Below are 13,895 nucleotides of genomic sequence, written 5' to 3'. Positions count from 1 at the left end.
TCTGATACAGCAGCAAAAAAAAAAGGAAAAGCACCACATAACTCAGACATGTGCTCTGAAGCACCATGTTGTAAAGAATCGCTTGATAATCTGGAGTGATTTTATCTGAAAAATGGCATTCAACTAGAAGTTATTATAATGTAGAAATTCAATGAGGAAAGAAATGTCTTTAGGGCTGGCGAGATCAATGGATAAGAAAAGATAAAGAAAGCTAAATGTAGTCATTACAGTAGTCATGATGGACTATGAGGATATTCAAATATTATCAACAGTGCACTTAAGTGTTACAAACACTAAGGAGCGAGAGGAATGACTTAGATAGGTTTAGAAAACTAAGATGACATACACATGCCGAACCTTCAAAAACCATGTGGTTAGTTTGACAACCTGCATAGAACAACCCTTTTTGGATTAAGCCTTATCTTGTTGAGAGTTACATTTGTGCATCCCACTGTTTATGCTGTGATTGAGTCTACTCAGTCACTGGTCTGAATTTGCTCCGTGGATCAAGCATTTTCAAGGACTGAGGCCATAAACTGACTTTTGGTGTCCCAGTATCCCTTGACTGCCTGATTTCTTCAAAAATGTTTTAGTGAGTGGTCGTTACTGTCTTAATGACTAGTGTGGTATATATAGCAGTGTGGGTCCCATTGCACAGAAGCAGTGTTATCCACGGGTATCAGGATGATGGAAATCACAGAGGCCTGAAGCTGGCATGCTCCTGGCCTGTATTACTTCCCTTTCCAGATACTCAAGATGACAGCTGAAGTGGAAGACTCTTCTGCAAACTCACCTGGAAATTTTCATAATACCAGAGCTGTCATTTTATGTAGAAATACTAAAGGAAAATGGGAATCTTTCAGCACATAGTATACACCTCTCTATCACATATTCAAGATACAGAAAGGAAAAGAACTGGCAACCTGCGGGCTTCCTTACCATTGACTACCATGACCTGTGCCAAAAGACACAATGGCACTGTACAATTGCCTTTACAGGAGTTTTGTAATACTAACATTGTCAACAGCAGACAAATACAGACACAAACCTTGGAAGCTCTGAGAAGGGATCAGAAGCTATACACGTAGTTAATATGCAGAGATCCTTAATTGCATCTACCTCTAAGAGGTGAAACTGAATCAAATGCTAATGGTTAGTGACATACACAGTGGGTCTGGAAATGACACACGCTGGTTTTGTGGGACAAAGTAGTCCACTAGATACAGAACTGCAGTACACAAAAAAAGTGATTCAGTCTGAAAAGACAAGTCACTCCCATGAGAGCCAAGAACAGCCAGGGGAGTGCAAGCCAGGTGGAAACAAAGAACTCATATATAATGTACGTGCCAAAGGATACGATAACTCTTACCTCCTCTGTTCAGCATTTGTGTCAGTATTTTATCGTTTGTTATGACTGGTTTGCTCCTCTAACACTTTTTCTTCCTGAAATAAAAGGTGCTGTTCTTTGTGAAAGCTGTGTGGCCTCTGGACACTGCTGGGAGCAGAACTGCAGGTGCCAAACAAAACTAAACTTGCTGATGTGCTCACAGCAAGCCAAGGCAGCTAGCCCCAGCCCAGAGCCACCAAGTAATAAAGAACAGCATGATCTGCTATTAGGCTATAAAGATGGCAACCCCATGATATAACATCCAACAACAACAATAAAATTAACCACTTAGAAGCAGGCACATTCTGAAGTGCTTTGTTTCAGTGATGGCTGTATCTCAGGTAGAGAGGTGAAGCAACCAGTGTGTAAACGCACAGAGCGAGATGAAGTCAGGGATAACAGCTGTAATGCACAGACCCACAGTTCCTAGTCTTATGTGACACTGTTCATATGCGCAGAATGTTTGATAAAATAGCTGTACAAACAAGTTCTGATCCAAGACTAACTGCAGGAAAAATACAGGGCTCTTTCTATTTGATGCAGTAGGCAATAACGGCACACAAGGCCCTCCAAGCCTAAAATCAATCTGAAGAACGTTTAAATAAATGTTTAAATGATATTAATGAGATTTCTTGGGTTACGGCGCAATTTGCCTTTTTGGGAGAGAAATAACATCAAAGGCTAAAACAGAGGAGCAACACATTACTTTTCAGCCATTAATTAGGTCAAGGCATTTGACCTAGTTTACTTACATACACTTGAGAACTGTTACTCTGTCAAAAAACAAATAGAGTCAGGAAATCGGACCCTGTGAGATTTGTGAAAGAAGAAAAACGTAATGAATAGTCTTTAATAAATCTTTACATTCCCACAAGGAACTGTCAAAAGAGAAAGGACTTTACTGTATGCAAGTAATATTAGCACTGATCGATTCCTAAAGTCAGTGCGCACAGACACCAGGGCAAACAATTCCTTCAAAGTTTGATTTAAACATTTCTCAGTTGGTACTCTACATCAGATATGGAGATGATGACAGATGTGAAATCTAGTACCAGCTAAAATGCTACTACATTAATTATAAGATAGCTCTTTAAAGGAGCTGCCAGAAGCCCATATTAATTCATCTAAGAGACTTCATACAGTATCAAATAGTAATAGTAAAAGAGAAAACAGAGGAAGAGAAAACTGAGATAAATAAGTGCAAATATTCCATCCATCTCACAGTAGCTACTAAGTGATATATCTCATAAACAAACAAACAAACAAACAAACAAACAAACAAATAAATAACACTATCTTAATTATTCATAACTTTGTTTTGGCTTCATCTTTTTTTTTTTTTTTCATGTTTGCTTTCTTTACTCGTAGCTTTTCTGCAAAGAAAGCTCATAAATTCCAGAGATTTCCAAATAGAAACAAAGCTGTGTTGTCACGTTCAAATTTCTCAGACAACTCTTTTTGGTTGTTTACATGTGGACATGTTTCTGAAAGACTGCTGATATTCAAAATGCTACAGCTCCCTTGAGGGAAGACACACGCAAATATCAGGCAAGCTGTCACAGAATCCAGATATTACACTGCCTAGCTTTGATCTGATATACGCTCAGTGGGAACTTTAGACCATCTCCAGAGTTCTAGCTTAGCAGGGATGAAATGTAATTCCTATTCCTGAGGGCACAATATGTCTTAGGCACCCAGAAAGGCTTGTTTTTCGAAGTCCCATATTTTCTGTCATCTTACCATGGCTAATCTTAAATTACTTTAAAGTAATAAGACTTATATTTTAACAGAGCCAACGTTTTGCTAATCTCCTTTCAACTGAAGAGTTTTTCTTATGACCCTTCAACAAAATCAGATGAATGCTTTCACCCAGTTACAGGGCAGGCATCATCAATAATATTTTTTGGCATGAGATACATAGTCACGATATTTTACGCTGTTTTACATGAGAGTGGTTGTCTAGTCAATTTCCTAAGAGCATGAGCAAGTGAACTCCAAGAATCAGTTCTAAATTCAGTTTTCACCTGCTTCTGCAAAGCCTGTTTGGACATTCTTACAAATCTGTGAACAGATTGAAGGGGAAAAGAACAGATACCTTCATTTTTTGATAAAAGTAACTGCAGCACAAGTAGCCAGAACTTCTCTAAATGGATGACTCTCTTGCTCCTCTTTCGTGCTGCTTTAACCTTTTAATACAATCCCAGAATGCAATGTAGTTTCTCTATTAAAACATATAATCTACAACACGACACCATTTTTGCTTGTTTTAAATTTTTCTGGAAATCTTTATCAGCTATATTTCTCCAAGACTTGGAACATTTTTGTTCTGAAGACTGCAGCTTATTGGGTACCATTAAAAGGAGTCGTAGGAGTGACTTGTTTTTATGCATTTCAAAGCCAACACTCATATAACACTACTTAGAGATATTTCCCAGAAAACTACTATGGGAATGATTAAACTCCTCTGAGGTGGAAACTGCCTTGTGTTCTGCTTTTGGTATAGCCTCTGTTGGACTTACCAGCACGTCCCATAAGACAAACAACAAATAATAACTCTAATGCTCCAGCAGTGATATTTATAGAAGATCGACACCGTGCTGCCTGGTACTTCAAGGACAAAAATTGTCTAATGACTGACCGCAACACAATATTGCTTCATTCTAACCTTTCAGCTTAAATTTCACAATCACAAAAAAGATTGGGCTTGTGCAGCCCAGGGCCTGTGTTTGCCCAAAAGCAATGCAATAGTTGACAGTGTTGCTGCACAAGCGGTAATAATAAAGGTTATAACACTACTCCCCTGTCAAGCAGACTGGGAAGAGCTCATACGTTCTTTGGTTCTCCTGATCCAGTCTGCCTGGCTGCTAATTCAAAATGTAGTTGTGTATCAGTTTACATTATGAAAGTCGTATCTGAAAAGTCATGAACACTTCCTTCCTAAACAGGAGTGCAGACTTGGGATACCTGTGCAAGTGCACAGAACAGATCACAGAATCATAGAATCACAGAAATAAAGATCATCCAGTTCCAGCCCCTGCTATGTGCAGGGTCACCAACCAGCAGCCCAGGCTGCCCAGAGCCACATCCAGCCTGGCCTTGAATGCCTGCAGGGATGGGGCATCCACAGCCTCCTTGGGCAACCTGTTCCAGTGCCTCACCACCCTCTGGGTGAAAAACTTCCTCCTCATATCCAACCTAAACCTCCCCTGTCTCACTTTAAAACCATTCCTCTTTGTCCTATCACTGTCCACTCTCGTAAACAGACATTCCACCTCCTGTTTATACGCTCCCTTCAAATACTGGAAAGTCACAATGAGCACTCCCTGGAGCCTTCTCTTCTCCAAGCTAAGCAGTTCCCTCAGCCTTTCCTCACAGCAGAGCTACTCCAGCCCTCTGCTCATCTCAGTGCCCCTCTGGACCCGCTCCCAGAGCTCCACATCCTTCCTGTGCTGGGGGCCCCAGGCCTGGACGCAGCGCTGCAGATGGGGCCTCACAAGAGCCGAGCAGAGGGGGACGATCACCTCCCTCTCCTGCTGGCCGCCCCTTTTTCATGCAGCCCAGAACACAGCTGGCCTTGCGGGCTACAGGTGCACACTGCTGCCTCATGGCCAGCTTCTCGCCCACCAGGACCCCAAGTCCTTCTGTGCAGGGCTGCTCTCAAGGAGATCTTCCCCCAGTCTATATAGAAATACCTGGCATTGCCCTGACCCAAGTGCAGCACCTTGCACTTGTTCTTATTGAACCTCATTGGGTTCACATGGGCCCACTTCTCCAGCCTGTCCAGGTCTAAACCAAAGGATGTCTGGATCTCCAACTCCTATAGATTTATCACAAATGTTGAAATGCAGTATGCATCAGTGCTTTACTTCAGGACAGAAGCATGTTTTGTAATGATACTTCCCATTGTCCTTCCTTCAGTTCACATTTGTAGCAATCTCCAGACACACAGACTCTACTTTTTCCTGGTGGACCAAAACTGAAAGATGCACCATAACTACTACTACTTGAACAGGCTGAAGCTGCTCTAAAGACAAGCCATTTGAAATGCATTCAATAGTTGATTGCTTCTAGAGATTCTTTCCTCTAGATTTGCTCTGTATCAGTAATGTATAGATACAATCATTGCACCAGTCACTTGCCTAGTCTCCAAGATTTTTCCACATCACATCAACACCAAAAAATCAAGCGATTCTCACACTATACCACATTTTTTACAGTAACTAGAAAAATAAATTTGACCTCACATTAGGTTTTGGAAAGGAAGGAGAGAAAAGAATGGAAAAAATAAAAGAAATTAGGATGCTTCTGTCTGCTATTTCGTTGATTATTTAGATTGGGAACCTGAGAGGATGGAGACAATACATCTCCAAAGACACTGAGGGTCAACGGTTCATTTATTGGGGACTAAAAGCAGTAAACATTTTTCAATTGGCAGCAGCATTCATCAGAATGAGCCATTGATTCTTTCCATTAACATCGGGCACTCTGCCAGTAAGTGCAAGGATGCATTTCACAAATTGTACTTCTAGTTTATCGGGGTGTTTTGGGCAACATCCTGATTGATTAGGTAAAGTATGAAAGAGTATCAGGGAGAGTTTTTCATTTCACTGATAACCCTCTATGTATTCAGGTTACCTATAAAAAAAATTGGGGTTCATCAAAAGGATGTATCTTCACAGCCCTTGAAACAATCATTTGAGCTCGAAAACCTCTCTTAATGAGTTCATCCAACATGCAAGAGCTCTATGGACTTTCTGTTGACTCCAAACCACCAGAAGTTGCTCTCTTCCTCTTTTTACAGGAGCAATACAGTCCTTCACTACTGCAGAATATTCACAGTGCCCAGAAATAGGAGTAGCTGCACCTTCTCATCTGCAATCTTAATCAAACACAAGTATTTACGAAGGCCAACAAACCAAACTGCTTTCAATGCATCTATAATCCAATTTGGTTTTTGTTTGTTTGTTTGCTTGTTTTTGCTGAAATATTTAAATTCCAGACTCTTACTTTCACTGATTTTCAAAACATGGTATTTTATGAGGTTACTCACAGGAAGAAGTACTAAAACCTGGCTTCCTACATACCTCACTCCTTTCCCTCCATGCCACCCTTGTATTCTCCATCTCCAAGCCTCACGAATACAATGAATAATATAACAATATTCCTTTTCCAATATCTACCACTATGCCAACAGATCTGCTTCAATCTCACAACTAGTTCCTTCTCACATCTAGTACATGCCAACATTGTTGTTCCTAATATCGTCAGTGCAAGATGCCAACATTTTTGATCTTACCCACTGAAGCACTTGAACAATACATCATTACCCAACTCACAACCTTGTATGCTTTATCTGCTTAGCTTGCTTTCTGTGCAAGATACGTCATTGTTATTGGAAGTAAAATACTTGCGTAGTGCTTCACAGGCTTATCCAAACAGGTAAGGGCAGAGCTTGATTAACACTTCCCTTTTTGGAATGCACAATTTACAAATTTTGACAAATTTACAAATGCACCAACATTCCATAGAGGAATATGTCTGAAATTGATCCATCATGCTTAAAACTTACCAGATGGCAAAGAATTAACACAGACTTCAGTCTAGGCAGCAGGACTGACTATTTCAAATCAGGCCAATATGCTTATTTTGTATTAAAGTGAAACAATTAGGTAAAAGTCCATTAAAACCATCTCTTATTACTCTTAAGTGGGGCTGGGCTTTAAACAGATGGAGATGCCAAAAATGTGCTAATGGTTGAATAGAGATTCCAAAGTGTGAAAGAAAAAAAAAAGAAGTCCTCTAGGACACAACTCCAGACTGCCTCAGTCTATAATTATTATAAATAAATATCTTTATTCTATCTCTATTCATATTCTTGACTTCTAAAATCTCTCATCTGGTACAAGGCTCATCTGGCTCAAGGACTTGCAAGAGGAAACCCTGAAAATACTATGTGTTCTTTGTACAGGAGGCATTTTCACAAAATTTAAAAATAAAGTGCCTTGAAATTTCAGGAAGCTGTCAATAGAAAGGATTGTCATATCTCTATTGAAAAGGAAGTCAGAGTTGCAGAAGTCAGACTGCAACTAGCAACTCATGAGCCAAAGAAATCTTGTAGCATATAAACCCACTTTGAGATTACGCTCAGTTTACCTGTACTAGTTCATTATAACCATTTGCCCACAATACTCTAATGTTTACAACCAATAAAAATAGCAAGAAAAGCAAATGGGAAGGTGTAAGAGGGCCTTACCTATGAGATACATGCCAATCCAGTCCCCTGCGTCCACTTCCTCCTTTATATCCCAGTATATCACTAGGTCCTGTGAGTGCCCAATGGAATAGTAGGAGCTGCTGACCATCAGGGTAGATCGGCTGTCTGAAGTGACAAGGTCTGTGTCACTGGTAGACCTGGGAATGGTGACTGTCTCGTGGGAATTGTTCCTGATGTCCATGTTATGAAACTGGTCAGGGTTATAGCTGTATCTGAGCGGCTCTTTGCACCGGCGCCGATTTTGTGAGTTCCTAGATGGAGACGCCATAGCTGCCAGGCCCAGGAACCTGTTTTGGTACAGATTCTGTAGAGAGAAAGAGAAGGGAGTATTTACAGTATGATTCATATTTCAGTTATGTCAAAGTTCATGGAAAGTAGCACATCAGAAAGTAAAAGAGGAGCACTTGGCACTGACACGAGGAACAAAAAGGTTTAGCAGGAAACAGACGTTGCTACTCCAACTTCTCCTCTTTAACTCTTACCATGAAAACAAGTGCAAAACTGAGCCATACATCACCAAGCCCAGCTGCAATTGGCAGTCTGTGAGGAAACCAATAGCAGCTGGCTTCCTCGAAGTTAATGCACACATTTAGACACAGACATTATGACTATCAGTCTGCTAGGGAGTCATTCTCTTTAGCACCAGGAGGTTGGCTTTCTGCTTTTGACTACCGGAGTCAGGTCCTCTTCTCACTAATTCTTACTACATTTGCAGCGGAATCTTTTTTAAAGCACAGTTGCTACATTTGCCTATTTGGTTTACATTAGTTAAGTAAGAACTTCTCCTCCCAGCCTCAGACTGGAGGAGTTTGTGCCCCAATCCCTCATACCAAAATAAAGATGCCTTCACTGAAGTGTAAATATAAACTAAGTGTTGCAGTGTCTTTCAGTACAGCTGATGCTTCTCATGCTATTCTCATCTCTCTTTTTTTTCTCTTTTTTTTTTTTCCCAGTAGAATGTGAATACAATGTCCATCCTCTCCGGTAGGAATTTAGGAGCATACCAGCCAAATAATGGGAATGAGGAGCATGCTGAAATGTAGTCACAGCATTAGCAGGTGAAACATTATTTTTCAAAAATATCTGCCCTCCTTCCTCAAGGCAAGCCGAGTGACTCATACAAAGTGCATCATGGCACATGAGTTAAGAGTTCTTGCGAGTTGAGGATGGAGAAAGCTGAATTCTGACAGGTTCCTTTTGATATAATGACATGTCCTGATACTGGTCAAAATACTAGTTATTGCTTACTTCTCTGCTGTTTGTTTCTCCACTTTTCTTCCCTGCTTTCCCTCTTATCTCCCTGCAGCTCTGCTATTTCAATCACTCAGCTTTTCATTATTCATTAGCTTTCCATTATCTATCTGTTGCCAAACATGCTGTTAAGTTCGGCAGATACAAAACCAGACAGATACAAACCTTTCCAGTACGCTATGAAATGCTTTTCATGCGACCAGAAGTCAAATCAACCTTCTGAACGCAAACAAATTAAGCAGAAGAGAAATCATAGCCCTTTTGTCCAGCCAAGCAGTTATTTAACCTTGCTATTTACTAAGGCTGTGGTAGCACAGAAGAACAATACGCTCCCCAAAGTGAAATATATAGATTTTTAATAATAATAATTTTTGAAGACTAATTAAGAGGCCTATTATTCCGTTGTAGAATTCCATTGCATGGAATGTGTACAAACAGAAAAAAAAATAATTATCCATCATGTTTTTATTCTTAGAATATGCTGTTACTCTGCAGAAACTGCCCTACAATGTTGACAATCCAATGACCCAAACCCTCACTTACTACATTAAACTGGGTTTATAAGAAAAATAGCTCAGGCGAGGATGCCACATCATAGTGTGAGTGCTGGCAAGATGGAAGCAAACAAGGTAAAAGGCTACATGAGAAATACAGAAATAGAAGGAAGGAAGCCTGCGAACAAATTTTAACCAGAGAAGTGCTGGAAACACTTTTGTGTGTGCACAACTATGGGGGCTCTCAGCAGTAATCTAAATTTATGGAACTTTCTGTCACTTTGTGGAGAAGGCATGCACTGTCACAACAGCTGAGACAGTAATGGCTGGTTTTATAACAGTGAGATAGCAACACGAAGGACTTCCAGTCTTTTCTTATGGGTTGGTCTGTACCACTAACACTGTTTCCTTTGCTCACAGAGCGCTACCTATTTTCCAAGGCAGACATATTATTTATGGTGATGGATATTTCCATTTTTGAATGTTAACGATGTAGAGTATTAATTAACTGCATATCTTCAAATTGAATCATAATTAACAAAATATCTAGTTATTTCAGCTTCACTGTGACTTAAATCCATTTTAATGACAATTCATTGATATGTTCTAGTACTGTAAGAACGCATTTTATTGTGTATTGATGTGAACAGTACAAGTAGCAAAACCTAAAAACAGATCACAAGGATATGGTCTCCAGAAACCTGAGTCTCCTTTATTTCCAGCACTGATTCCATACAAATTATCTAGAAGAAAGGAAATCCCCAAACTGGAAAAAATGTCACAGAGTTAGGACAATATAGTGACACATAATTATCTGGACTAGATGTCATGCTGATATTATAAATAATATCATACATGCATGGCTGCATTAGTAAGTAGAACAAACATCAGGACAAATAATTATTCCACATGTCGTTGCCCGTTTTGCAGCTTTTCCACACAACTCTAACAGTATCTGTGTCTGTAAAATGTGCAAGCATGCACTTTTTAGCCCTGGTGACAGAACACCAACCACAAAAAAAAAAAAAAAAAAGGCTTTAAAAAATCAAAGAAAGATCCTCTCTGTTCCTTGTGGAAGCAGTATGATCCATCATATAAACCCACTATAACAACAGAAAAGAAAAAAAAAAGGAACAGAAAAGGAACATTTAGCTATATTCTCATTTTTATTACACAGTGTACAATGTAAATTATAAAGCGGGAGTACTGAACGGCCAAATGGTGACCCAACAGCACAACAGAACAGACTTTCAGATCGTAAAAGCGCCTTTATAATCACATTTAGATGCATTGAGCCTATGATATGCCCAGTATGAAGTTGTTTGAAGCTGAGGGTGTCAGCACTGCCTTGGTGACCAATCTACTGCTTGCCTATTTCCTATGTCAGAGCTCATCTAGGAGAGGAAGAACAAAGCAGCACAAATGGAGTTTCAGTTCTCTCAGCAGTGTTCAGTTACTTTTGTGTTCAACACCTGAAGTAACAGATACAGAGGTCTTTCCTTTGGTATTCCTCACTTGGACTTAAATAATAACATCATAGAATCACTAAGTCTAGAAAAGACCTCTAAGATCATCTAGTCCATTCGTCTACCTATCACCAATATTTCCCCACTAAACCATACCCCTTAGTACAACATTTAAAGGTCTCTCAAACACCTACAGGGACAGTGACTCAACCACCTCTCTGGACAGCCCATTCCAGTGTCTGATCACTCTGACAGAGAAGAAATTGTTCACAATGCCTGCCACTGGTTACACCAGAGAAGAAGCTGACCCCCACCTCGCCACAACCTCCTTTTCAGTAGTTGCAGAGAGTGATGAGGTCTCCCCTGAGCCTCCTCTCCTCCAGACTAAACAACAAGCTCCAGATCCCTCAGTGTCTTGCCTGTATTGAGTGACCCAAAACCCAACACACTACTCAAGATTCAGTCTCACCAGCACTGAGCACAGGGGGACAATCACCTCCCTGTTTCTCCTGGCAACACTATTTCTGAGGCAAGGAAGCCATTGGCCTTCTTGGCTACCAGAGCGTACCGCTGGCATAACACTGGTTGTTGTGACCAAAATCCAGAACCTGACACTTTGTCCTGTTCAGCTTCATCCCACTGGCCTCAGTCCAGTAATCCAGCTTGTCCAGATCCCTCTGAAGGGCCTTCCTGCCATCGGGCAGGTGATTACACCTCCTGAATTTAGTGTCATCAGCCAGCTTACTGACAGAGAATTCAATCCCCTCATCCAGGTCATCAATAAAGATATTAAACAGGACAGACCACAGTACTGACTGCTGGACAACACTATTTGTGAGCAGCCACCAGCTGGATTTAACTCCATTCACCATCACAACTAAGATTATGAAAAACTGGGTAATAGAGATCTTTTAAATTAATATCCAGTTGAAGCACAGAATTACTATCATCACTGTTGGACAACACATAGTTTCTCTACTCCAATCAGCTAAGCTAGGGTAAATTAGAATTTCCTCCAGTGAATTCACGAATTACATTTCTTTTTCATATCAGGAGTCCTTTAGTGTACAGACAGCTCAGCAACAAGTATTTAGCCTAAAATATCAATGTGCTAATAAAAGTAGCTCTGTAAAGTCCTACTGAAAATGAGATTTTTGGAGTATTATCTGTGGGCAGAACCTGCCTCTTATTTACATTACTTACTCTATCTGACAAACATCAGATAAAAACAAATTTTAGGGTATAACAAATTTTTCACAGCAACTCCTACCCCTAACAAGGGAAAGAAGAAAGGTGCAGTCAAAGAAAATGACAGACAAGGTCTATAAAGAAAACTGATCTGAAGAAATGCATGAATAGAAAACTTATAATCGTAAATACTGTGAAAAACTTCACAAATTTTACGTCCCTTTCATACTCCCAGCTCTCTGTGCCCCACTGCTGTTTGGCACTGCACAGCAGAGCTGTTGCAAGTGCTGCTTTTCCTTCACAGCCCCAGAAAACGGCACCTAGAAGACTCCATTTCCCAGATATCAGAAAAATCTTTACAGCAAATTTCTCCAAAGGATTCAGAGCTGCTACACAGCTTCTATTGGAGACCTAGAGTGTCTGAGAAGGTGAGAATGTTATTATTTGGCATTATTATGCCAGGATAGGTGATGCCTTAGCAATACAGAGATAGAGCCCAACTCAGGGACACAAGGAGCCAGCTCTATTTGCTCTGTAGAAATTTCAGAACCGCCTTTCAAATACTCAGGCTCATGACCAGTTACTTGCTACCACTGCTTTGACAGAGCAGCTCTGTCTCTGCAAGTCAGAATTGTGCTGTGATAGTCTCTTACTGTCCATACAAAAGATACTGATGTGACTGAAACACAGCTGGTCGCTACAGTACTGGCAAAAGAGGAAACTACAGGGAACAAGGAGATGCTATTAGTCAGCTGACAAAGGGCTCTAATTAAGGGGTATGAAGACATTCAGATGTCTGCAACCCTGAAAACAGGATTCCAAAGGCAAGTACTGAGAAAAATATTGAGTGATGAGCAAATTGGACATGCAGTTCCCTATTTCCTCATTTTTCCTCTGGAGATGAAGGTTCTTTTGATATTCTTTGCAAATTGTAAGTAAAAGTTTATGCATTTTGTAAGACAGACACAGGAGTCAAGACAAAAAAGAAGAGCAGGCTAGTGAAAGAAAAAAATTATGACAGCAGGACTCTTAAAGTAAGTTAAGATCACTTGTATCAAGGCAGACAGTGCATTAACAGAAATATAAGGTAGTTTCAGTCTCCGTTAAAGATTCAATTGGGAGGTCAATTTTAAAAATGATTTTAGAGCTCAAGTCGTGGCCCAGGTATGAACATACAGAGCAACACCTCAAGACCAGGACAGAAAGTCAAGCAGAAAAGTAGCACTGCCTATAAGGAGCTGCAGATCTTTAACTTCAAGCTAGGCCTACTGAAAGGGCTTTCTGCTCAGAAAGTTTTTTACATGCAGCTGGGAAGATGCATGTAAAATGGGAAGTTTTTTACAGGCAACTTCTGCAAGATGGGAAATTCAGCTCTGCTGGGAAGAGTAAAGAGGCTGTGTAGAAGCAAAAAATTAAGAATGAATCCCTCCTTGTGAAGAATACTTGCATTTCCCATCCCCAAGGGCACAGTACAATCAACCCTGGGATTGGAGACTACTACAAAACAAAAGGATTTGGACAGCCCAGAGAACTTTACAGGATCAGACCCTTTACTTGAGAGGCACAGGAATGATTTCTCAGAGCTCCAAAGGAATCATTTAATAGCATGACAGTGTTACAAGCTCCCACAAGTCTAATGAAAACATTTTTCCTGCACGGTATTAAAGAGCGTGCAGATGAAACTGCTGCTCTTGGGAGGAGTGAAATGAAGGAGGTTGCAAATGTTTCAAAGAGATGCATGCTGTAATAGCATCAAAGAACATTTGTCTTCATATTGCACATCCATGGCACGCTGTATATCTATTTATGCCTCTAATAAACACTAATCGGAAATC

At 40.3% G+C, this 13,895-nt stretch overlaps 1 protein-coding gene across 7 annotated transcripts in view; it reads right to left on the bottom strand.

Annotated features, from left to right (window-relative positions):
- The window catches only part of HECW1 (HECT, C2 and WW domain containing E3 ubiquitin protein ligase 1), a 244,083-nt gene that overhangs the window by 153,785 nt on the left and 76,403 nt on the right, over positions 1 to 13,895 (bottom strand). For all 7 annotated transcript variants that reach the window (XM_048952248.1, XM_048952249.1, XM_048952255.1 and 4 more), the window contains one exon: positions 7,641 to 7,965. In XM_048952248.1, coding sequence (XP_048808205.1) covers positions 7,641 to 7,965 — 325 coding nt within the window. The remainder of the gene's footprint in view (positions 1 to 7,640; positions 7,966 to 13,895) is intronic.

Source organism: Lagopus muta, chromosome 7 (assembly GCF_023343835.1).
Source record: "Lagopus muta isolate bLagMut1 chromosome 7, bLagMut1 primary, whole genome shotgun sequence".
NCBI lineage: Eukaryota > Metazoa > Chordata > Aves > Galliformes > Phasianidae > Lagopus > Lagopus muta.
The sequence above is the reverse complement of the archived record's forward strand: the minus strand, read 5'-3'. Positions and strand labels throughout refer to the sequence as shown.